The sequence below is a fragment of the Ictidomys tridecemlineatus genome, chromosome 9 (assembly GCF_052094955.1).
Source record: "Ictidomys tridecemlineatus isolate mIctTri1 chromosome 9, mIctTri1.hap1, whole genome shotgun sequence".
Lineage (NCBI taxonomy): Eukaryota > Metazoa > Chordata > Mammalia > Rodentia > Sciuridae > Ictidomys > Ictidomys tridecemlineatus.
This window is the reverse complement of record NC_135485.1, coordinates 67,477,329-67,504,062: the sequence shown is the minus strand read 5'-3', so window position 1 is coordinate 67,504,062 and position 26,734 is coordinate 67,477,329. Positions and strand designations below refer to the sequence as shown.

Here is a 26,734-nt window from a genome sequence, read left to right as displayed (position 1 = left end):
TCAATTCATATGTGCATATGAATATACATGGTTAATCTCAATCACTTGGTATAATTTATTGTACAAACAAGAAAAGAGTATAGACTAGTTCCCCAGTATTTTAATATTTTTGATATTACTGTTTTGTGATAAATTATGTAAGATTCATTGAATTAATTAATTCCTCCTAAGTTTTTTTACTACTTTTTAAAATTTCACCTCCTCTAATATGAAACATGATAGAATAGTAATCTTTTTTTGAAAATAAAATTGTATAAATGATTGAAACTGATTCCTATAATAATACAAACTGATAGTGATAGACTCTTTAAAGACATTTTATATCACATAAGTATTTTTGATACAGTCAATCACTCAATAGCATTTAATAAACTCTCACAAGGCTTTGTTCTCAGGAGTTTATATTCTGGTATAGTAGGTCCCAGACTTTGCTAATTATACAAATCTCTAAGCTCATCTAGGAGATTTGGAAACATATCAGAGAAACTGTCAGCCTCATTTCATTCTTTTTAATATCTGACTTCATTAATTTAGCATGTAGTTTCACTTAAGAAAGATGGTATGCATAGTGGTTAGGAGTACAGACTAAGCAAGAAGCCCTGTGTTCCAATCCTAGGTTTGACGTTTATAGCTTATAACTGTGATCTTAAATAGCCTCTCTGTCCCTCAATTTCCTTCTCTGTAAAGCCAGTTGTTATCTCAAAGAGAAGGCTTTTATGAGGATTAATGGGAAACAAAACAACAACAAAAAACCCACTTAGAACAATTCCATGACTATTTAACAAAACCTCTCTAAAGATACCAGATATAAACAACTCATCTAAAAACAACCACTACTCAAATACAAACTCAATCACTTCATGTTTTTCCCCAGTGGAAGACAAGGAGTGCACTATCCGTAACAAGTATCATTTTCAGAAAAACAGATTCAAGTCTCAAACTGCTCTATTCTAGATGTTTGAGAATTTTTTGGCACCTCTAACCTAGAAGTCATATTAGAAATACAGGTGATTTAAGGTATGATGTACTCTAAAGTGCTATATTTTTCTTTAATTATAATTAATTCTTTGGGGAATAACCCTTAAATAAGTATTCTGTTTATTACATGGCATTCCTAGTTAGCATAGTTCCCCAATTTGTAACAATTGGCTTAAGATCTGACAAACAGGCCAATTTATTAAGTAACTATAGTTGTCAAATAGATGTTTTACTGTACTTAGTTGTTATCCTTAGGAATATAGTATGAATTATTAAATGAAAATATTTATTTAAATATATATCACTATCATATCAGCATATAATTTTAGAAAATCTATTTGTAATAGAAGTTGTAGCATTCTGAAATGCAAAGTTGTCACTCTAAATTGATCTATTTAATGAGTTTTTCTTCCCTAGAATAGAAAATAAAAGAAAAATAGAAAAGATATTTTTAATTTCTTAATGATAGCTCACCCCCACAACACACACACATTTTCTGTTTATTTTTAAATGACTAAATAGATGCAAGCTACTTATCCAAACCACAACCACTGGAATTTTGGTATGGCTTATGATCAATTAAGCTTCTGGTAGTTTTGTTTTGTTAAGCACTTGCAAGATTCTTGAGGTAATTTTAGAACTATGCAACTTGCTAACAAAACACTGGTGAGATCTGAGCTTAATAAGTAATATATAGACAATCTACATGGGTAAAACCAAATCAATTATTATTGTTAAAAATGACAGGGCTTAACTGATTGATCAATGTGGATAGAGGGAAGCAGGTCACTTAAGAATTTGCTTTCTTCTTTAGTAAGCTTCCTTGGGCACATGATCAAATAGCATAAAAGAAATAGCAGAAGTTCCTTTCAATTCCATCTTCCATTTTTAACACACTCTTGAGGAGAAATCTGTTCATTTTAGTCCTTTGATATACTAAGTTCCTTCTCTTTGATATTCCTTTGGTTTCCAACATTTCCAATCTTCTTTTTTTTTAAAGTTTTTCTCTCTTTTTGTTATTACTATTTTAACATTTGCAATACTTTTTTACAAAATATACAAAGACTAGAAAACTCAACCATCAGCAAATAAAAAATTAACAAAACACATAAACAGGTATTTCACTGAAGAAGATAATTAAACGGCAAATGTGCATATGAAAAAATACCCAGCATTATTTATTTTTAGATAATTTCACATTAAAACTATAATGGGTTACATAAAAGATTGCCTATGAATACACACATACACACACATATGCATATATTATTTTTCATCTGTAAAATAAAAGGTGTTCACAAACAATAAATTTGTTGCTGTGTACCATATGATAAATGAGAAAGTGAACAACTACAACAAAAAAAATCCCAACAATCTTCTCTTTGAGCCTGACAGCAAGACTATTCAACCTGTTTTCCAAAGTGTTATATCATCATCGATAAAAAAATCACATCCCAAATGAAAAGTTGTGCTCTACTTGTATACAATGAATCAAAATGCATTCTGCCATCATATATGCCTAATTAAAATAAATTTTAAAAAAATCACTGGGGGGCTGGGGTTATGGCTCAGCAGTAGAGTGCTCACCTAGTACATGTGAGGCACTGGATTTGATCTTCAACCCACATAAAAATAAAAAATAAAGGTATTATATTCACCTGTAACTAAAAAAAAATGTTTTTAAAAGATCACATCTACAAAAATTATATGCCAAAATAATGACGAAAATGCTTTTGTAAATGTTTTCACATATTTTTCCAAATTGTAAGTTACAGATAAAAACTATGAATTTTCTAAAGATCCCTACAATGTCATTATACTAATGTAACTGAAATATAATTAACCCTCAATATTCCTAGGGTATTAGTTCCAGAACCCTTCATGGATAACAAAATCTGCAGATGCTCAAGTTCCTTATATAAAAAGGCATTGTATTTGCCTATAATCTATGCATGTTCTCCCATATATACTAAATTATCTCTAGATTATTTATAATACACAATATGATGTAAATGGTTGTTATGCTGTATAACAATTACGGAATGACAACAAGAAAAAGAAAAGTCTATACGTGTCTAGTACTGACATGACCATCACAGGCCTAATCACATTTTCAATATGTGGTTGATGAAATACACAGATATGGAACCCATGCATACAGACCATCTACTGAAGCTGGGTAGGGGGGGAAAGAGTTTGTTTACAATTTTAACTCTATAGCACTGGTCCACAAGTTTTAAAGGTGCTCTTCTGTCTGTACTGTGACAATAACTTATCAACTAAGACTATGCTGGTCACACACACACACACACACACACACACACAGAGTTATTTTGGAGTTCCATTGTGAAGGAAAGCAAAGTTTTCTTTCAATTTCCAAATATCCAAAACTCCTAATTATTCACCCAGAGAACGTTCTGGATCTGTAATCTATTCTCCAGTTCAGTTATATTTTCAAGTATGATTCAGCTTTCAAATATCAGCTTTGTTAACTATTTTGTTAAGTATTGCAAATGTTAAAATAGTAATAACAAAAAGGGATATTGAAACAAACATATTTACAAAGTGTTTGACTTTGGAAGCTTGAGATAATTTTTAAAAAACACACAGACCTTCCGTCTCCTAAGTCACAGAGGATTTTTGTGTGAATTCTGAAGACTAGACACAGAATTCTGCACACTTACTTTTAAGACACTTCCTGAGGAGTCAGATGCTCAGACCAACCTACATCACAGACGTATAAGAACCATTGCTCTTATTTGGGGACACTAAATGGTATTATTAATACAATGGTGTCATAGCTCAATTAAGTTGCTTCCAATTCTACATCAATTGATAAGTTTCTCATAAAATGGAATATGTTAAAAGCACATATATATTTACATATATATTTGACCTTATATATACTTTCATAAAGCTACAAGTGAAAACAAAATGATACAAGAGAGGCAAAAATAATGGGTAAATAAGGAAAAACAAGGGATATAGAAAGTCAGAAAATGTTACAAGTAACTGCTTTATCCAAATTATAAAATAGTCATTGTATTAGGTAAAATACCTATCAGAGATAAGTTAGACTAGAAGTGAAATCTAAAATGCTCCTCTTTGGGGCTGGAGTTGTAGCTCAGTGGTTCAGTGCTTGCCTAGCACATGTGAGGCACTGGGTTCGATCCTCAGTACCACATAAAAATAAACAAAATAAAGGTATTGTGTCCATCTACAACTAAAACAAATTTTAAAAATAAAATAAAATGCTCCTCCTTGTTTACAAGGAGGAGCTGATTAAATGGCACCCAACTGAGAATGCTAGTGACATTTAAAAGTAAACTGCCTTATCCACTGGCACGGATCGGGATTTGCTACCCCCAAACATGGCACACAGGCATTTGAGGAAACTGCAGAAGTACAAAGGCCATGTTCTGATCTTTTCTTAACTTTCTCCTTTGAAAGAGATCATAAGACCCTCTTTCAAGAGGTACCCTTCCTATACCTGGAGGAAAGGATCATCCTTTTCTCTGAACATAGGAATACAGAGAATAAGCTAAACAAACAGGCCTTCTGAAATCCCCCTAGTTCATTACCATTAGATCAAACTTCATTATACAATCATACTTCTTTATAACAATTCAATTTCTACACCAAATTTAGCATAAAAATCTGGCAGTTTGGCATGGGGGTGTGGCTCCCTGGAAGAGCTTGTGCTTACAATGTGTAAGGCCCTGGGTTCAATATCCAGAACCAAAACCAAAACAAAAGAAAATCTATACAGAAACAAGGTCACTCATTTCTTTGGGTCTTCCTTTCTGAAGGCTGCTATTTCACCTACAAGTTACTTTAAGTAAATATTGATGCTTTCACTTTTAATCTGTCCTTGGTAATAGTGGCCTCAGCTATGAACTTAGTGATGGGTAAGAAAAATTTCTCCCCTTCATCACCTAATAACATTATATTCACTTGCTAATATTTCAAAATTAAGACAAACTACAAAATAACTTTTAATGTGTTTTGTTTCTTCTCCAACACTTTCTATAAATTTAGTAAATATCTATATTGTGCCTGTTCAAGCATTGCAATGAGCACCTTTGATCTCTCCCATCCTATCTGATAAATAAATGTGTGATTAGGCACACAACCAGTACCTAGAAAGGGTCTTCAAATTAATAATAATTTTTATTTCCCTGACGAGGATCCAAACTTTGAGAATAATACTATTCGATACATGTAATATTTAGGCTGAAGACTTCTAAAAACGTTTGCTTGAAGGTGGTTTCTTTTTAAAAATAAAACAATCATATCTTTTTTGGCCACCCTAGTTAAACAGTTATAAAAATGTCAATTGTTAATGGTAAAGGGTCTATTTATAAACTTAATTTTATTGCTATCTTTTAACCATTTTGCCTAAGCAATTTTGGAATAGAGTACTAACCCTCTCAAAGCACTGACATTTCTGTTGCCACCTAACAACTTCAGGATAGCCTCTGTAGATCATAAAACTATCAACAACAACAGAGAAAATTACCAAAAGAAATAAGTTTTATAATTAAGGTCTTTTATAAAGCAGTTTTTTTTTTCCCTCTCCCAACTGTAGTTTTAAGTTTAAAGAGATTTTGTTCTCTTCTAACCTAAGGGGAAATTGCAAAATTTAAATGATCTCAGGTGACTTCTTTTTACTTTCCAGGGCATGGAATTTTTACAAAGACTGAAAAACCAATAGTATCAACAGGAAATGGTATTTGTTTCATTTTTTGAGAACTGGATGAAAGGTCAATGAAGATTACTGTATATTTTCAATTTTCAGAAAAAGAAAATATACTTTCCCAGAGAGAAACTAGCTTTGTTTTGTGCCAAAATGATTCTAATATGAAAAATATTTTTCTTGTTACTAATGCCATTCATTCTCTGCTTTCTTCAGATATCATTCCCCTACTTACATTATAAAAACCTTTTCCTTCTCAAAAACAAAAGAGGAAAGTAGAATTATTTGAAAGGTGAGCTATTTTTAAAAAAAATATTAGTTATATATTTCTTGTAAGACTGTTTATTATAACTAATATACATCGTCCCAGGAAGAGAAAAATCTAAACTAAATGATACTAAGCATATAACACCCTTTAAATTTCTACATTTGAGGGGAAAAAAATGGCAAAACATTTTTTTTAAAACTTAGTTATAAAAAAAAAGAGGAAAAAGAAAAACCTTTTTCAAGGTCAATTTTTGGAATGCAATTGTTAACTGACCAGAATAATTTTGGAGTCTAGAAATATAAGAAAGTTAATTAAACTGAAGGGAAAAAAAACCAGTTAGAATGCTGAATAAAAACTTAGACAAAAAAGGAGTAGACACTGTGAGATTCTCTTATTCTGCTGTTGAAAACTAGGCCAAGCTTGTGTATGTGAAATGTCATAGTAATGATTAGCCTTGGTGGCAAAGAATTGTCTAGTAGGGAGCTTGAAGGAAACTTCTGGGTTCTGGAAATGTTCGGTTTCTTAATCTGGGTGTGCATACATTCATAAAATCCATCAGGCTGTACAACCAAGAATAGTGCTCTTACTGTACATTTTATACCTCACCATTTTAAAAGTTCACATAAGCATACAAATTAAAACAAATACACTGAGTAATTAAAAGTATATTTATCACTAAGGATGGGATAAGACAGGATGACATGTAGCAACTTTCCCCTCAAACTATATGACTGTGAATTTATGAAAATTATCTGTTTAAAATGTCTAAAGTCAAAATAATTTCCAATTAAAACAGTATAATGCCTAGGTGTTTGTGGGGAAAGAAAGGGTTATTCATTATGACTGCTTCATACACTTGTCAAACCACATACATTATTCATTTTAAGAATGCTAGATATTAAATTTAATCTCAAGTTTTATAGTTTGTTTCCAAGGAACAAATGGGGTAATTTTATCTGGTTCAAACACATTTAACTAGATAGACCTGTTCATTATGGCCTTACCAATGCACAGCAAGATGTAGCATGTCAAAGACAACTGATACGCCCTCTTAATCAACAAAATTATGAGTGTAGATAATTAGGAATGTAAAAGGGGTGTGGAGTAGTTATGATCTGGTCTTTTAAAAGCTGCAATACACTATGTAAGGATTTACTCAAAAATTTTTATTTCATAAAAACTTTCTACAATCAATCTCTGTGGCACACACCTGTACCCCAGCTACACAGGAGATGAGACAGGAGAATCATAATTTGAGGTTAGCCTCAGCAATTCAGTGAGACCCTGTCCCAAAGTTAAAAAAGGGTTGGGATTGTAGCTCAGTGGTGGAATGCTTTCCTAGCATGCATGAGGCTCTGAATTTATTGTACCGCAAAAAAACAAACCAAACAAAAAACAAGTTTTCTATATTTATATAAAGGCTTTAACAATAACAACAGCAAATCCCAGGAAGTCAGTTTGAAGTTCAGTGTGTGTTTAAAGGTTAGCCTAAGTGTGAGTTTATTTCTAAAATCTATTATGCTACCACTGATCTATTTGTCTGATTTGGTTACTATAGGTTTATAATAAGTTTTTTGTTGTTGTTCATTTATTTTTTTTGTTTTTGTTTTTGTTTTGCAGTGCTGGAAACTGAACCCAAGGTCTCGTGTATGCCAGGCAAACACTATATACCACTGAGCTACATGCCTAGCTCTCAATAATAAGAAGTCTTAAAAATTAGATTTTGTGAGTCTTTACTCTTTTTCAAAGTTATTTTGGCTACTCTAAGTCCACTGAATTTCCATATAAATTTTAGAATAAACTTCTTGAATTCTAGAAAAATCAAATCTATCCATTTGGACAAAATTAACATCTTTATGGCACTGAGTCTTCTAATCAGGAACACAGTACAGATCTCCATTTATTTAGGTCTTTTAATTTCTTTAGGTATTATTTTTATTTTTCATTTTATAGGCCTTCATATCTTTTGTCAGATTCATCTCTAATTTTTTCATATTTTGAAATTCCATTTTATTTTTTTTACCATTTTCACATGATATTTGAAAATCTCAATTTCTGATTGTTCACTGATATCAAGTAAAGATATGATTGATTTTTAAATACTGACCTTATATCTTTTAACTTGCCAAACACATTAGCTCTAGTGGCTTTCTTTGTAGTTACTATTAAATGTTCTACATAGATGATATCATCTTCAAATAAATACAACTTTACTTTCTTTCTAATGTAGATGTCCTTTCTTTTTCTTGTCTTACTGCACTGGTTAGAACTTTAAATGCAATGCTGAAAAGAAGTAATGAGAGCACACATCCTCGATTTATTCCTGATCTTAGGGAAAGATTCAATGTTTCACTATTTAAGTATGATATTAGTTCTAACCTTTTGTACATCCCTTTTATCAGGTTGAGGTAGTTCCTTTCTATTCCTAGTTGAGTTTTTAAAAAATTAAGAATGAATATTGAATATTTAACAACTTTGTTCATAATTTTCCCTTATTATTCTTTCAATATCTATAAATCTAAAGAGATGTCATCTGATATTGTTTTCAAAACACACTATTGGCATCTATGCTCATAAAAGAACTATCAATTTTTAGATACTGCTCATAATGACTTGCTTTAAAATAGTTGTTTCTGTTCTGCCAATATTAACACTTCTGAGTTATTTAAACTACAACTTGTTTTCTTATCTCTAAAATGTAGACAGAATGGAGATCTCTTCAGCTCTAAAAGTTTTATTCCATAAGTAAATATGTGTAAATGGACTGGGGTTGTGGCTCAGTGGCAGAGCGCTTGCCTTGCACATGGGAGGCACTGGGTTCGATCCTTAGCACCACATAAAAATAAATTAACAAAAAAAGATATGTGTCCATGTGTAAAGAAAAAATTTTAAAAATATATATGTGTAAGTGTTCTGAGCTTATGTAGGCATTTCTTCTACTTTTTTCTTACAATATCAGGAGAGACTCTGAAATTGTTTGTATAATATAAGGATTTTATATATTAGAAAACCTTAATACATCACTAAATTTTGCTGATAGAAAAATGCATTTTTTTCATTCTCTAATAAGACTTTTTTTTTAAGTACCTATAAATTCCGATTTTAAAATATTTCTTAGGGAATGAAGAAAAATTTGATTTTTGTCCCATATATCTGTACTAATTTGTCATTCTCAAGTTTATTTTCAAAGAATTTATAATAAAATACAGCCAAAGGATTCTATATATCCTGTTCTCTACTACCTTATCCAAATTTGTTTTCTAAAGACAACAAGAAATACAACATGGTCTTCTACGTATACCAAAGAACACGAAGTAGTTCTTTTTAGTTCTTTAAATTTTTTATTTTGATAATAAATCATGCACGCTTTTAGTTCTTCTTATGTTTTATTCTGTTATCTTTTAACCTCAAATTGCTCATTTCATTATTATTTTATTTATTAAACAAGAAACCAGAAGTAACCACATAAAACAGATTTATATAAGACTTAAATCCTTTCAGGAAAGAGAGATTTAACACCAATTAATCAACTACTCTACCAATTTAAAATTCCATAGTTTCAAAAGAGCTCTTTTCTGCAGAGGGCAACAGCTTCACAACTAAAATAATTACTATTTTGGGCAATTTATATAATGGTAAGCTAAGCTTTCTAAAGCAGCAATAATCTCACTTCTAAAGATTATCCAGAAAAAGCACAAGAATAGCATTTTTAAAATATTATTTAGAACCACTGAATACCTACACGAATTCATCTAGGATGCAAAAACTGAAATCTTAAAGGTGTATTCTGAAATACAGGAAAAACAAACCAACCCAGTTTTTATGTTCTCACAACATGCTTCTGTCATCGAATGTGAGGCTCTTCCCCACACACCAGCTGAACAATCAACTATACAGTGAGCACCAACTGGGTGTCCTCTAATTCAGTTCCACTCTGACACTACCTAGCTGCAGACAGCTCTCATTTCAGTCTCCAATTGCAAACAGGTTGTCATCTATATTTCTATCTGATGGACAAGTTGAGGTTCCTTCTACGCCCCTCCTCAGGTTCAGTGAAGTTGATAAGAGCTTCCCACAGAACTCAGGAAAATATCTTACTTACACTTACTGGTTTATTGTAAAGAATATATTTTTTAAAGATACAAAAATGGAAGAGATACATAGGAAAAGGTATGTGGGAGGGGTGTGGAGCTTCTCTGTTCTCTCTGGGCACAACACCCTCCAGGAACCTCTATGTTCAGCTATCTGAAGTTCTCCTGAAATCTCATTATATAAACATGATGATTAAATCATAGACCACTGGTGATCACCTAAACTTTCAATCCTATTCCTCTGTATGTGGGGGGGTTGGGGTATGGCATTAAGAGAAGTGAGGCTAAACTGGGTGAGGTGGCACATGCCTGTAATCCCAGCAGCTCGGGAGCCTGAGGCAGTAGGATTGCCAGTTCAAAAGCCAGCCTTAGCAAAAACAAAGTGCTAAGCAACTCAGTGAGATTCTGTCTAAATAAAACACAAAACAGGGCTGAGGGTGTGGCTTAGTGGTAGAATGCCCCTGAGTTCAATCCCCAGTACCAAAAGAGAGAGAGAAAGAGAGACATAGACAGACAGACAAGTAGAGCTGAAAGGTCTCAACCCTCTAATTCTGCCTTGGTCTTTCAGTGACCAAATCCCACTCACTCCCTCTTCCCCAACCTAACTACCTGGGGACTTCCAGTCACCAGTCAATCTATTACCATACAAAAATACACTTACCACTTTGTAAATCCAAGAGATTTTGGAACTGTATGCAAGGAAATAGGGATAAAAACTGCATATATATTTCACAGTATCAGTCCAACCTTAGACTTGGAACATGGATTCCTTGAATCAAAAGGATACAGAACTCAAAAATACTGGCTTATTACTAGAATCCCATTAGTCATTAATGATTATCCAGTCCATTATCATATGATATGAAAATGTCCCCCAGGGTGAAGTCACTCAGATTTGCAAACTTGCTTGCATATTTCTATCTTGTCAAGTTTGAAAAGCAGGAGTGGTCTTGGCAAACATATGTGTTAACGTACCTACCAGGCATCTTTTAAATTGAGCTAAGAGAATGTCATCGCTTAGTCTGAGCTGCTTTTAACATGTTATGAAATATTGGATTTCCTAAATTATGTAACCCATTTAGTCATTTCTTTATCCTTGTCTTCATCAATACTCAACCTCTTTCACTTTTGTAAGAAATATTTAAATTGGCCACTGTGCTTATAACAAGAACTTAAGCTCTTCACTTGCATTTGCAAATGTCCAATCAGTATAACTAAAAACAGATTTAAAACTTGGCATCTCTCTTTTCCTCTACTTTTTTGTTTGTTTGTTTGTATATGTGTATTGGGGATTGAATTCAAGATATCTTGCACATACTACACAAAAGCACTCTATCACTGAGCTACATTCCCTTCCTTTTTCAAAAATTTTATTTTCAGAGAGGGTCTTGCTAAATTACCCAGGCTGACTTTGAACTTGTGATCCTCCTTTCTCAGTCTCCTGTGTAGCTGGGATTACAGGCGTGTGCCACCATGCCCAGCTTCTGGCTCTATTTGCATCTGTCTTCTTTGCTCTGAATCAGTCACTGTGGATTTCAAGAAGAACAGGTCTGATCTATAAACCTCTTGTGATAAGTGAAAACTATCTCCCTGGCAAGAGCAACTTTCTTATCTCTAACAAGGCCTCTGCCTGACCAATCCTTAAATAATGATCAGCCAGGCCACAGTTTGAGCATAACTGCTTGACTATGCATACTTCTGGTCCTCTTGTCTGTATAATCTGGAAGCTCATGCTAGTACCCTGAAGATAGGGCTGGAAATGCTGGTCTCCTTTGTCCTCCTGGTGTAGCTATACTGATCAAAGTTCCTTTTCTGCTTCTCTTTTTTTTTTTTTTTTTTAGAGAGAGTGAGAGAGGAGAGAGAGAGAGAGAGAGAGAGAGAGAGAGAGAGAGAGAGAGAGAGAGAGAGTTTTTTTAATATTTATTTTATTTTTTTTAAATTTTTTATTTTTTTATTGGTTGTTCACAACATTACAAAGCTCTTGACATATCATATTTCATACATTAGATTGAAGTGGGTTATGAACTCCCAATTTTACCCCAAATGCAGATTGCAGAATCACGTCGGTTACACATCCACAATTTTACATAATGCCCAATTAGTAATTGTTGTATTCTGCTACCTTTCCTATCCCCTACTATCCCCCCTCCCCTCCTCTCCCATCTTCTGTCTCTACCCCATCTACTGTAATTCATTACTCTCCTTGTTTATTTTCCCATTCCCCTCACAACCTCTTATATGTAATTTTGTATAGCAATGAGGGTCTCCCTTCATTTCCATGCAATTTCCCTTTACTCTTCCTTTCCCTCCCATCTCATGACTCTGTTTAATGTTAGTCTTTTCTTCCTGCTCTTCCTCCTTGCTCTGTTCATAGTTGCTCTCATTATATCAAAGAAGACATTTGGTATTTGTTTTTTAGGGATTGACTAGCTTCACTAAGCATAATCTGCTCTAGTGCCATGCATTTCCCTGCAAATTCTATGATTTTGTCATTTTTTATTGCTGCATAGTACTCCATTGTGTATAGATGCCTCATTTTTTTTATCCATTCATCTATTGAAGGGCATCTGGGTTGGTTCCACAGTCTAGCTATTGTGAATTGTGCTGCTATGAACATCGATATGGCAGCATCCCTGTAGCATGCTCTTTTAAGGTCTTCAGGGAATAGTCCGAGAAGGGCAATAGCAGGGTCAAATGGTGGTTCCATTCCCAGCTTTCCCAGGAATCTCCAAACTGCTTTCCAAATTGGCCGCACCAATTTGCAGTCCCACCAGCAATGTGCAAGAGTACCCTTTTCTCCACATGCTCGCCAGCACTTGTTGTTGTTTGACTTCATAGTGGCTGCCAATCTTACTGGAGTGAGATGGTATCTTAGGGTGGTTTTGATTTGCATTTCTCTGACTGCTAGAGATGGTGAGCATTTTTTCATGTACTTGTTGATTGATTGTATGTCCTCCTCTGAGAAGTGTCTGTTCAGGTCTTTGGCCCATTTGTTGATTGGGTTATTTGTTATCATATTGTCTAATTTTTTGAGTTCTTTGTATACTTTGGATATTAGGGCTCTATCTGAAGTGTGAGGAGTAAAAATTTGTTCCCAGGATGTAGGCTCTCTATTTACCTCTCTTATTGTTTCTCTTGCTGAGAAAAAACTTTTTAGTTTAAGTAAGTCCCATTTGTTGATTCTTGCTATTAACTCTTGTGCTATGGGTGTCCTATTAAGGAATTTGGAGCCCGACCCCACAATATGTAGATCAGAGCCAACTTTTTCTTCTATCAGACGCAGAGTCTCTGATTTGATATCAAGCTCCTTGATCCATTTAGAGTTAACTTTTGTGCATGGCGAGAGGAAGGGATTCAGTTTCATTTTTTTGCATATGGATTTCCAGTTTTCCCAACACCATTTGTTGAAGATGCTATCCTTCCTCCATTGCATGCTTTTAGCCCCTTTATCAAATATAAGATAGTTGTAACTTTGTGGATTAGTCTCTGTGTCCTCTATTCTATACCATTGGTCCACTCGCCTGTTTTGGTACCAGTACCATGCTGTTTTTGTCACTATTGCTCTGTAATATAGTTTGAAATCTGGTATCGCTATACCGCCTGATTCACACTTCCTGCTTAAAATTGCTTTTGCTATTCTGGGTCTTTTATTTTTCCATATGAATTTCATGATTGCTTTATCTATTTCTACAAGAAATGCCATTGGGATTTTGATTGGCATTGCATTAAACCTATAGAGAACTTTTGGTAATATCGCCATTTTGATAATGTTAGTTCTGCCTATCCATGAACAGGGTATATTTTTCCATCTTCTAAGATCTTCTTCTACTTCTCTTTTTAGGGTTCTGTAGTTTTCATTGTATAAATCTTTCACCTCTTTTGTTAGGTTGATTCCCAATTATTTTATTTTTTTGGAGGATATTGTGAATGGAGTGTTTTTCCTCATTTCCGTTTCAGAGTGAGAGAGGAGAGAGAGAGAGAGAGAGTGTTTTTTTTAATATTTATTTTTTTAGTTCTCGGCGGACACAATATCCCTGTTTGTATGTGGTGCTGAGGATCGAACCCAGGCCGCACGCATACCAGGCGAGCGTGCCACCGCCTGAGCCACATCTCCAGCCCCCTTTTCTGCTTTTCAACACACACAAACACACACAGACATACCCACATATTTTCTCCCCTGTTCAGTTTTTGGGGCAAGTGGCTGAACGTGATTTGTTGGAATTTCCAGGACTAGGCCTCTGACTGGGACTCCAATGCATCATGCTGGTCTAGACAATGATATTCATCTAACAAGTGCCTCCTACTCAGTCAACCCCCCAGCCTCATGGGAAGAGAGGGAGCATTAAGTTGATCACTAGTAGCCAGTGAGGTAGTCAATTATGCCTACATGATCAATCTTCCATAAAAGCCTAAAGAACTGAGCTCAGAGAGCTTCCTGATATCCGAACATATGGAAACTGCTAGAGAAGGGGAGAATACCCAGAGTGCATGGAAGCTCCATACCCTTTCCTATATACCTTGCCTTATGCACCTTTCATCTTTATCCCTTGCAATATCCTTTATAATATGCCAGTAACCATGCTTTCTTGAGTTCTGTGAGCTGCTCTCACAAATTAATTGAACCTCAATTTATAGCCATCAAGAAGCAGCACAGGTAAAACAATGTGGGGTTTGTGATTGGGGCCTAAAACAAGAGACACTCTCAGAGGACTGAGTCCTCGAGCTCTTATCAAAATTGAATTGGAAGGCACCCAAGGTGGTGTCTGATGCAGAACCATAAGAGGGGCTCCCTTGAAATTATCCTTTGCTCCCCCTTCTCTTCTGCCCTTCCATCCTCCCTAATCTTTTTCTTCTTAGAGAGAAGTCCCATCTAGATGTTAACTGCTAAACCTTTGGATGCATAGAATCCAGAAGGCCTTTTTAACACTCTTAGTAACCAGATGTAGAAGACTGAAATCCACTGCAGTGTCCTGGTGAAGACACACCCCTCCCTGATGAAGACCCTGCTCAGCTTGCAGTGCCACTGCCTTTTTCCCTTTCTACACACACCTTTGCCTGGCCAGAAAGGATGAAGCTTTTATAGGAGGTAGACCCTCAATCTTCTTCAGAGCTATCCTTAAGTAAACCTTACTCTTCCCTATCAACACTCATCTCCTGAATATCGGTACTAAAGCAGCGCACAGGCTGGACATCAACTACCATCATCAGCATCAAATTGTTTGGAATTGCATGTTGCTTACAAGGTTAAAATTTTTCTTCCTCTGAAGAAAAACTCACTTGAAGATGGGGATCTTTCAACGAGGTCATGCTTAGACAGCATGATTCTATGAATAATAATTATAAAGCTTTTGTTTTAAGAAATGCTAAAAGTCTCAAATTGTTGGGAGACTCAAAAAGATGAAAAAACAGATTATTTTCTTGACCTTTGTTAAAAAATCCCCCAGAGGAAATGCTTACTTCCATCTTTCTCTTATGGGAATAACATGTTTGCACTCACATACTGCAAAAAGGCACAAAAGCAACAAAGGAGTTAGAGAAGAGAGAAGAAAAAGATATTGACAAAAACCAAAACAAAGGTTTATACAGCAGACCCAGAAAGACCAAGAAGATCAAGGAAGGAAAACACATTTTAGAAAAACAGACTTCGAGAAGGCCACTGTATTACAGTAACACATTCCCAGTATTACTCATAAGTGTTTCTAACAGAGAATTAAAATACCTACAATTCATCCAAAAATAACAAATTGATAATTTTTTTTTAGTTGGTATGAGAATCAGAAAAAGTTGTAGTAAAATAACACTGTATTATCAAATATAAGGAATAAAAGATCATAGATTTCAGGTAAATCAAATGACCATTTGTTTCCTCCAGGTAACAATCAAAACAATTGGTAATCTCCCAACTGCCAAAGAAGTCAAATTTAATTTCTCTGTATTACTGATACGACCCTGAGAATCAGACTGGGGGCCTTATGGTAACAAGCTCCCATTGGACAGTATGTAAGAGATAGCTGCCTCACAATTAATTTTATAATACATCCAATAAGCCTCTATTATAATATGCCAATATGTTATGCAATAATTATCTCTCAATGACAAGAACTGTAAATTCAAACATTCAAACTCTATTAACATTATGAAATTTGAAAGAAGGAAAAACCCTTAAGTACTTACAGAGTGCAAGAGGTTTTATATTCTGTGAGTCATGGCCTGGGCAGTGATCCTGCCCTTTGTATAATAAAAAGATGTATTCTCTCTCTCTCTTCTGAACATCTGTAGTACTCATTGTTTCTGTCATTCATTTGGCACTCTGTTTTGAAGTGGTAAAACTTCTCACATGCATCTTTCTGATCTGAATAAGTCCCTTAAGGGCAATAGTGATAACTTCTACTCATTTGGATCTTCCACATAATACTTCACAAGTATATGTTTCTTAAATATTAATCAACTGACTCTTGTTAATCGTTAACTAATACCAGCAACATATCTTTCCTTCAACAATACCTTTGGAGTCTGGCTGCTCTATACTTTGGAGTGCCTACACTTTTGGAATTTCTAAGAATTTTCTGAAAAATTAAAATGAAACGAAGCAATAGAGGTTATTTAAAATAGCCAGATTTTGGGCAAGTTGTTTCAGATAAAAAGAATAAATTTTCTTTAGATTAATCCTAACTCTAATCAAAGACCTTCAAACTCTTAGAAAATAGGTGTCTCAAATGTAAAGGTAATAAGCAGTTAATATGTGGGCCCTAGCACAGTTTTTTTCCACAGTTTTTTGTCCCTGGATTGGAAAACAATAACAAAGCTTTACCACCTTTCTCTAAATCCCTGTGCTCTAGACTTTCCTGTATTCAATTAGTGGCTACTCCTACACTGTTCCAAAAGGTTCCCATGGTTCTTGATCTTTAGCAATTCTGTCCTATGGATGGTTCTCACAGGGTAGTATCAGAATGTAATTGAATGCTTGTTAAAATACAAATTGCCAGGCTCCACTCCCAGAGTTTCTTATTTAGTGGATCTCTAATGTACACCTACGTGGTGGCATTCTAATAAGGTTTTAGGTGACATCAATGCTGGTGGTTCAGGTACCACATTTTGAGGACTACCACTACCCTCAATCCTCACCTATTTCTGTCATGTTTATTAGGCATTATTATTATTATTATTATTATTCAATTTTAAGGCCTATTCTTCTATTAGAAGCTTGACTTATTCTATTTACTAAACATTCGCTGCCATGTGATATGAACAAACACTATCTTCATGTGGAGCTTTTCAGCATAACATCAAAGGTTTTGGACAACTGAAAGGTGACTATTCAATCTCTAACGTGTCATATAACCATTTGGACCAAGTGTTCAAGACAAGGAAGTACCAGGCTACTTATTTAGCCTACATTACCTAATTTAGAGTAAAGGAGATGTACATATTTTTCTCTTTGCCAGGACTATTTTTTAACCCCCTCTCATCTAGTCAACTTCTAATTTTCTCCCAGGTGTTAGTTCAGGGGTAACTTATGCAGGGAGGTTTTTCTTTTCTTTTGCCATGACCAGGTCAAATCCTACTTTGTGTTCTTATAAACTCCCAGAATCCTTCCTCCCTCCTGTCATGGTTGCACTTTTTTTTTTTTAAGAGAGAGAGAGAGAAAGAGAGAATTTTAATATCTATTTTTTTTAGTTTTCAGTGGACACAACATTTTTGTTTGTATGTGGTGCTGAGGATCAAACCTGGGCCACACGCATGCCAGGCGAGTATGCTACTGCTTGAGCCACATCCCCAGCCCCATGGTTGCACTTTTTGTTTGTTCATAGGATTATTATGTTAATAGTTGCTTCCCACACAGAAGTATAAGTTCCAAGCAGAAAAGGAAAGTTATTTGTTTTGGCAACCATTACATTTTCAATGTCTGACGAAGTATCAGGTGCACAGAATATGTTCAAATTAATGTAGACAGATTTGAGCATTTTTAGCCCCCAAAGAGATAAGATTTAGTATTTTTTTCCATGCTTGGCCCCAAACACTGGAATACCAAAATAAAAATCAAATATCTTGCCGGGATCAGTGGTGTACACTAGTAATCCCCGTGACTCAGGAGGATTGAAAGTTTGAAGCTAGCTTCAGCAAGTCAGCAAGATGCTAACAACTTAGAAAGACCATGTCTCAAAATAAAAAATAAAAAAGACTGGGGATATAGTTTAGTGGTAAAGCATTCCTGGGTGTTCAATTCCCAGTCACCCCCCCCAGCCCCCACCAAACAAAAATCAAATTTCTTACCATGTACCAGTTTTTCAACAACTCAATATACAAAATAAAATATTTTTTAAAAAGTGACATACCTTTTCTGAATAATTCTTGGAGACTTTCAGCACTTTGATTTAATACAGCCCATATTTCTTCCTCCTGCAGTGATCCGCCCCGAACCTCCAGGGCCTCAGCTAGTGACACATGCATATTACTAGAAAACAAAGGTAACAGATGGTCTGGCATTAGCAACTTAACTGCACTTATAGTAGCAAGAGGTCTACATATGATGAGAGACTATGAACCCTCGTGTACCTAATTTCTCAATACAGCTTTCAATATAGTTCTATAGTCTTAAACTCATAAAGAGTAAAGGAATTGGAAGGAAACCCCCTCAAAACTAATTGCTTTTGCCTAACAGGATCCACCTCAGAGACAGAACTGGATAAGAGTGGTGATGACTATTTTATGAGAAGACAGAGAACCCAGGGTACCAGAAGACACCAAAATATAGATGGATGATCAAACTAGAGCAGCCCGACTAAACTGCGAGAATTTTGTATTTCAGTTCCAAGTTTTATCCTATGCACACCAGATATAAAGAGTAGAATAGAAAAGATAATCTTTAGCCATCACAGGGGAATTTGGGAATAAAGCAGAGCACATTTATTCCATATTTAATGGATTCTATAATCTCTAATAAATATATACTATAACTGTGAAATATATACTATAACTGTGATATGTTGATTAAATTTAAGATTCTCTATGGGGCTCAATGATCCTATTTTTATTTTGGAAGGGAAAAAATGCAGCTATTCAAAATACTTGCATATAAACTTTTCTCAATTGGCATGCCTTGAAAACTGTTCTTTATGGTATCACTAAGATTGATACCCCAACCAAACCAATTTAAGCATAATATATAATTTATGTCTATTAGTTGGATACAGTGGCACACGCCTATAATCCTAGTGACTGTGGATGCTGAGATAGGAGGATCACCAAGTTTGAGGTCAATCTCAGTAACTTTGCAAGACCCTAAGAAACTTAGTGGGACCATGTTGTCACAAAATAAAGAATAAAAAAGGCTGGGCTCAGTGGTAATGAACAACTGGGTTCAATTCCTGGTACCAAAAAAATAAATAAATAAAGAGGTATATCTATTAGTACAGAGCAGCAGATGGGTTTAGGAAAGAAGCCAAAAGATACTGAAAATGTTAAATATTGTACTTAATTGTATTTTCTGTAACTAAGTTTATCATTATATTTTAAAATGAAACTATAAAAACATCTGATTTAGATAAAAGTTGACTTTGTTTAAAAACTGATAAGAAAAGCAGGAGTTTTCTTTTAGTTTACATTTATGATAGTTTAATCCAGATTGAATAAAAGCAATTTCAGGTGCAGGAAGGCCAGACTTGTCTTTTCACTTTTCTTTTAAAACATTTACTATAACATTTTATGCTCAAAGTCTGCCCCTGAGGGGTGTCTACTATTACACATAATATAGTAGTTAAAAGGAAAGATGTAATATCTTGCTTTGAAAAAGCCAAAGGGTTTTTATTTAGCTGGTACAGAAGTATGATTATTTATTCAGACCTCTTACCCATAGCAAAAGTCTCTAGGTTTTCACATACTTATTAGAATCATAGCACCTTAGTCCAAGAGTAAAAAGTAGAAGTTGCATTTCTTAGAGAGATGTGTGAGCTACTATCTTCTACATGAAACATACTATAAACTGAAAGTTTCGACAGAAGCATCAAGATACCATTAGCAATCAGATACCAACATGACTTGTGGGAAAGACTACCCTGTAGCAAATTTCCAAAGTGTTACATCTGAGAACCGGTTAGATGGCTCCAAAGCCTACACACAGGGTATAAAGAAAAAAGATTGCACAAGATTTCTTTGAAGAAACTTGTACTGATTTTCATGTCTCCTCTAAAGCAGAAGGAGTGTAGAAAGGGGCCTTCCTTTTACCTCAAGTCAGTAAAAGAGGCTTCACAGGAATCCCTTGGAGTGTTTGATAATGTGTTCCCTGGAGTTGGAGGTGACATGGCAGACTGGTATAAAGTAATCTAATGGCACTGGCTATTACACAAGTTAGCACAAAGAGGGAGAGAGGAGAAGAGCACACACAAGAGTGAGGGAGCAGGCTGTGTCTGGAGCCAGCTACACTTGTAGAACGGTGGGGGGGGGGGGAGAGGGAAGGAAGCAGGCCCGACAGAGGACAAGCCTGGAGCTATCTCCAGTCCTGCCCAGAGGATGAAAACATCCTAATATTTAGATAGTAGTGATGGTTGCATAACTCTGTAGATACTAAAAACACCCAAGGTATGTAGGTATGTGCTAAATTGAATGGCATGTGAATTATATCTCAAAATATGCATCAAAATAGTTTTCATTCCCAGCATTGCACGTATACAAAAACATACACATATAAATGCATGTCTACCCAAAGTGCCACCTGAAATATACAGAGCACCACCAAGAAGAAAGAGCAAGGGAAAGAGGAGAAGAGGGAAGGAGGAGAAGAGGAGGAAGAAGAATTCGAATTATTATTATTATTGAAAAAATGGCCTGAGAAGAAAGCAAGTTGAAGACCAGAAGGGTTAAAGGGTACTGGCTAACTGGAGAAAAAATTTTCTGGATTGTCACAGGAAGTACAGTTCCAGTGGACACTGAAAAAAAAATTATGAAATACACCCAAGAGAAAAGGCCACCCTTAAACATATTAAGTTCAAAACAAAAATGGATGGAAGTGGAGAATACTGTGCTAAGTGAAATTAGCCAAACTCAGAAACTCAAAGGTTGAATGTTTTCTCTTTTGTGTGGAAATTAGAGTAAATTAAAAGACCTCAACTACTATGAATAACCATAAAGCTCTAAAAGAGATAAAATGAACAAATGAAGCTCTTTACAATAGAAATCAGGAAAAACTGATTTTCTGCTTCTATTCCTGTAGTTTGAATCCCAATGAAGTTGGATATAGCAACTTGCCAGAGGGTAAGGAGATAAGCAATAAAAAGTAAAGTTAAATACATTGCCTCCCATCTATAAGCTAAGTGCAGTTAGGGAAGGGAAAGTTTAAATTTTGAATGGAGATATAAATATTGGTTCATATAACGAGTAGGCATTTTTAATGGAACTGTCTTTTAAACTTAAGTGACTATACCATCAAATAGTAAGGAGAAAATCACTACCTGAATCTTTATATAGATGCAGGGAAAAAACTCCTAGGGTGGGGGAAGCGGAGTGGTGGGAAGAAAGAAAGAGAAGTGATAGACAAAGTAAATTGCTTATGGTTCTATCTCTTTCTTCTTGGCAGAGGGGTGCAGGGTTCTTGCAAAATTGCCCAGGCTGGCCTCAAACTTGTGATCATCTTGCTTCAGCCTCTTGGTAGCTAGATTACAAAGATGTGCCACCATGCCTGGTTCTAAATTTTATTTTATTCTTTTTCCTGGGCATGCTACAACTCAACCTCCTGGCTCTGAGTTTCAAAATCTTAAAATACTGGTTCTTATGTACCCTTTTAAAGAAACTGGCTTTTAAAACATAATTATTCTGTATATATAAGAAAATAAAAAAGTAAAGGTAACTTCTCATATGATGGCTTTTTTAATGCTTGACTTTTCTATCTAAAGAGTACTAATTATGCCAATGTTGCTTAATATAATCAGTTCTAAATTATACTTGATTAATCTTCTGTTAATTTCATTTAAAATACTTTTTTGTCTTTTTAGTATCTGGTTTCTATGTCCATCTGTGATGATGCTTAAGGATTCCAAAACATAGAAGGAACAGAACACTGATTAAGGCTAGGAAAAAAAATTAGTTAAGAAAATTTTTAATTTATGGTGCAATTGTTTCCTTTAGATACAATACTAGATAACTTGGGGTACAAAAATGTGACTGGAATTATTTTACTATTGCAAAGGCTCTGTTTTACAATAAAAATAACATATTACTTTTATTTTCTTAAAACATGTGCTACATGATAACTACAAAGGTATTGGAAAGAAATTAAAATAAGAAAAATTACTCATGCTTTACAACTAGAATCACTGTTACATTTTTGATTAACATAAGAATTACTGGTATGACATAAAACTGGGTCCATATAATTAGACAGTGCCACAAAAGGATACCAACAGATGTCATTTTAATCCTGAAGGAGTGTGGCTCAAGAATAGAAAGCATATTTAAGTGATTCAGAATAGAATGAAATAGTAAACAGATTAACTGAATCCAATCAAGTGACATAATAACCTGTCTGGTGATTGATTAATTAAGAATGCTTAACTTGAATCTAGGGGAAAGGGGCTATAAGAGCACTCTATTTCAAGAACAAAGCAGCTATAAACTAGAGCTCTGTGAGTACAATGAGTTTTGAGCAAGAATTCACTCAGCATCCTGCCTGAGGGTTTCTTTAATCATTAAGAAAACATAGTGTGGACTGCAGACTTGTAGCTCAGTGGTAGAGCCCTTGCCTGGCCAGAGCAGGGCCCTCAGTTGGATCTCCTACACAGCAACACCAAACAATTCATGCCAGTTTCTTTGTTTTTACTTAGAGTTGCAATGCAGGAGATTCAACTGAGGGCCTCAAACAAATGAATCCAGGAAGCAACCACCCAAAACGTAAGCATCTTCTAACCGAGGAAGATTCAGAATTAAGATATAAAACTTTATAAGAAGCAAGTTCATATATTGGTATTTTTTAAATTAAGAATCTGTACATATACAGCTAAGAGAAATAGGCCAGTTATTATAACTGGTTAGATTAGGCTTGTGGTTCCAATTTAAAGTGTAAATATGAAGATGATTGAGACTTGAACTTTAAAATGTACAAAATATACCACTTGAACATAGAAGAGAAATTAATGTCTTTTTTTTCACAACATTACAAAGCTCTTGACATATCATATTTCATACATTAGATTGAAGTGGGTTATGAACTCCCAATTTTACCCCAAATGCAGATTGCAGAATCACGTAGGTTACACATCCACAATTTTACATAATGCCCAATTAGTAATTGTTGTATTCTGCTACCTTTCCTATCCCCTACTATCCCCCCTCCCCTCCCCTCCCATAGAAATTAATGTCTTGCTATATGTAAATCTTTCCAGATAAATCTTCACTCATTAGAAAACTTAACTGAAGTATTTGGGAAATTTTTTTTTGCTATTGTTTGTTGTTTTTTGTCAGACTCATGAAACATGTTTAAAAATTGGCATTTAATTATATGAATGTAGTTTAAAATATTTCAGAGATTTTAATTAACTAGATTTGAAAATGGGGTTAAAGAACTCAATCAAAATGATCCTTAAAAGCTGCTATTAAACTTTACTAATTAACCCCAGGTAGAAAAAGACAACAATAAGTAAACGCTCACAAGGATGTGGAGAAAGGGGGATTTTCCTATCCTACTGGTAGGAATGCAAATTAGTACAGTTACTATGGAAATAGTATGGAAGTTCCTCAAAAAACTTAAAATAGAAGTATCATATGACCCAGGAATTCCACTACTGGGTCAATTTAAAGGAATTAAAATTAGTCTGTGGAAGAGACATCTGCGTTTGCAGCTTACTGCAGCACTGTTAGCAACAGCCAAGATGTGGAATTAACATAGGTGTCCATGGACAGAGGAATGGATAAAGAAAATATGGTATTTATATACAATGAAATATTATGTAGTAATAATAAAAGAATGGAACTCTTGTAATTTGTGACAAAATGGATAGAACTGAGGACATTACATTAAGTGAAATATTCCATCTTCTGAAAAATACATATTCTCCCTTTTATGTAGAAGCTAAAAAGTCTCGCTCAAAGTAGAGAATGGAGTAGTGTTTACCAGAGCCTTGGAAGAACATGGGTATTTTAGTCAGTTTTTTCTCCCTGTGACTAAAACCCAACCAGAATAACTGTAGAAGAGGAAAAGTTTATTTGAGAGCTCAAGGTTTCAGAAGCCTTAGTCTATAGAAGGCCAGCTCCATTCTTCAGGCCTCAAGGAGAGGCAGAACATAATGGGGGTAGAGTGTGACAGAGTGGAGTGGCACACATGATGATCAGAAAGCAGAGAGACTCCACTCTTCAGATACAAAATATATACCCAATAGCCATGGCCCCACCAATCAACCACTTCCTCCAGCCATACCCCAACTGCCTCCAGTCACCACTCAGTTAATCCCACTAGGGAGTAATTGACTGATTGGTTAAGGCTCTCGAAACCCAATCATTTCTCCTCTCAAATTTTTGCAATGTCTCACACATGAGCTTTTGGGGGACACCTCACATCCAAACCATAACAATGAAGAAAGACATGGAGAAAGAATGGTTAATGGGTGTAGGACACAATAGGAGAGCAGGTACTCGGTTGGTTTGGTTTTGTTTTGGTTTTTTTGTTTGTTTGTTTGTTTTTTAAATAGCTGGGGATTAAATCCAGGACACCTTACCAAAGAGCTCCATTCTCAGTACTTTTTAAAATTCTTGAGTCAGGGTTTCACTATATTGCCCAGACTGACCTCAAACTTGCACCTCCTGCCTAAATCTCCCGAGTGGCTGGGATTACAGTTTTGTGCCAATGGCTATCTATACCTTGGTTGCTTGATTAAGCCCTCAGTTGCCTTACTTAAAGATTAATTTAGTATAAACTATATCTCATCTATTTCATACTTCTTAATTAGCAATTCTACATCTGAGCTGTCATCACATTATTACTCTTCTTATAAACATCATTTAAGGCCACACTAATTACCAAATAAACTCCAAGCATATCTATAAGTTAACTTGATACTTAAACATTCATTGAATACCTCATACATGGAAAATTCTAGAATGAATCTGGGACCATAAACAACAACAAAAAACTGAACAGGAATAGGACCTGGGAAAAAACCTCAAACAGAAGGTAAATCAGTAATTACACAGTGAATATGGAGACTTCTAAATGTATAGGAGAAAGATAGATACAAAAGGAGTATAATTAAGACCTTCCTGACAGAGGAAATAAGCCGTTTGAAGAGAGAAACATGAAACAGTAGGAAGTACTCAAATTCCGTAGGTTATTTAGAGTTAATACAGAATCTATGTAAGTGATAAACAAAGTCACTTAGATGGATTTAAAAAAAGTCCATTAGGAAGAGTGTGTACACACACACACACACACACACACACACACACACACACACACCGAGAGAGAGAGAGAGAGAGAGAGAGAGAGAGAGAGAGAGAGAGAGAGAGAGAGAGAAAGAGAGAGAGAGAGAGAGAGAGAGAGAGAGAGAGAAAGAAAGAAAGAAAGAGAGAGAGAGAGAGAGAGAGAAATATGAAAAATAAAGCCCAATACAGAAACCAACAGGAGATTAGCATTTAAAAGTTAGAGGAAGAAAAATGAAGCCTGCAAAGGTATCTGCAAAGAAATAGTTCAGAGCCAGGCATGGTGGCACTGCCAATGATTTCAGCTACCTGGGAGGCGAGACAGGAACTGCTAATAACTTGTTTTGAGAAGAAAACTGAACCTGGAAACATTAAATAATTTGCCTAAAGTTATAGAGGTAGTGATTTGAACCCAGATAACCAGGCGTTAATATACATTCTTAATCTTGTGTTCTGCTGATACACTCTTTGAAACCTTTTTCATCCTAACATAATAATCATCTGGTTTTCTTCTTTTTCTAACTATTTCTTCCTCTTCCTCCTTCTTTTCTTTATATTTATTTATTTATGCATCTTTTAGTTTTAGGTGGACACATTATTTTGTTTTTATGTGGTGCTGAGGATGGAACCCAGTGCCTCATGCATGCTAGGCGAGCACTCTACCACTGAGCCACAACCCCAACCCCCTCTTCCTCCTTCTTCTCCTTTTCTTCTTCTCTCCTTCATTTCTCCTCCTCTTCCTTTTTTGTACTAGGGACAAAACTCAGGGGCATTCTACCACTTAGCTATAACCTTATCCCTTTTTACTTTTTATTTTGGAACAGGGTCTCTCCAAGCTGCCAAGGCTGTGATTCTTGTGATTCTCCTGTCTCTGCCTTAAACTATCAAATGAATAAAGGACTATTGTTATCATTTCAGTCTATAAAATTAGAAAATTAATCAAAGCAAAAGGACTGCTGGAGTTGCAGTGCTCAGGAACTACAGAATCATCTGTCCTCTCTTAAAGAAAGGACTGTCCACTAGTGTTCTCTTTGTTGGCTCTCCCTAAAGCCAGAGGTCATATCCTCACCTTTTTTTCTCACTGCACTTAGCAATCAGTAAGAATGAACAGAGTAGACAAAGATTTCCCTGGTGGATATGACAGCAAGAGAATTGATAGTTCTAGCAGGAGTTACTGAGGGGACAGACCTAGGGTTGAAGGTGGATAAAAAGAAAAATAAAGATAGAGAAGAAAGTCAAATAGACTGGGATAGATCACGATGATCTGTCAACTCGATCATTTAATCTTTCATTCATTTA

At 35.1% G+C, this 26,734-nt stretch overlaps 1 protein-coding gene across 12 annotated transcripts in view; it reads right to left on the bottom strand.

The window, feature by feature from the left end:
- The window catches only part of Ptpn13 (protein tyrosine phosphatase non-receptor type 13), a 196,089-nt gene that overhangs the window by 137,449 nt on the left and 31,906 nt on the right, over window positions 1-26,734 (bottom strand). For all 12 annotated transcript variants that reach the window (XM_021721200.3, XM_078021578.1, XM_013366005.4 and 9 more), the window contains one exon: window positions 18,370-18,488. In XM_021721200.3, coding sequence (XP_021576875.2) covers window positions 18,370-18,484 — 115 coding nt within the window. In that variant the 5' untranslated portion in view covers window positions 18,485-18,488. Of the gene's footprint in view, window positions 1-18,369; window positions 18,489-26,734 lie in introns of those variants that run through there.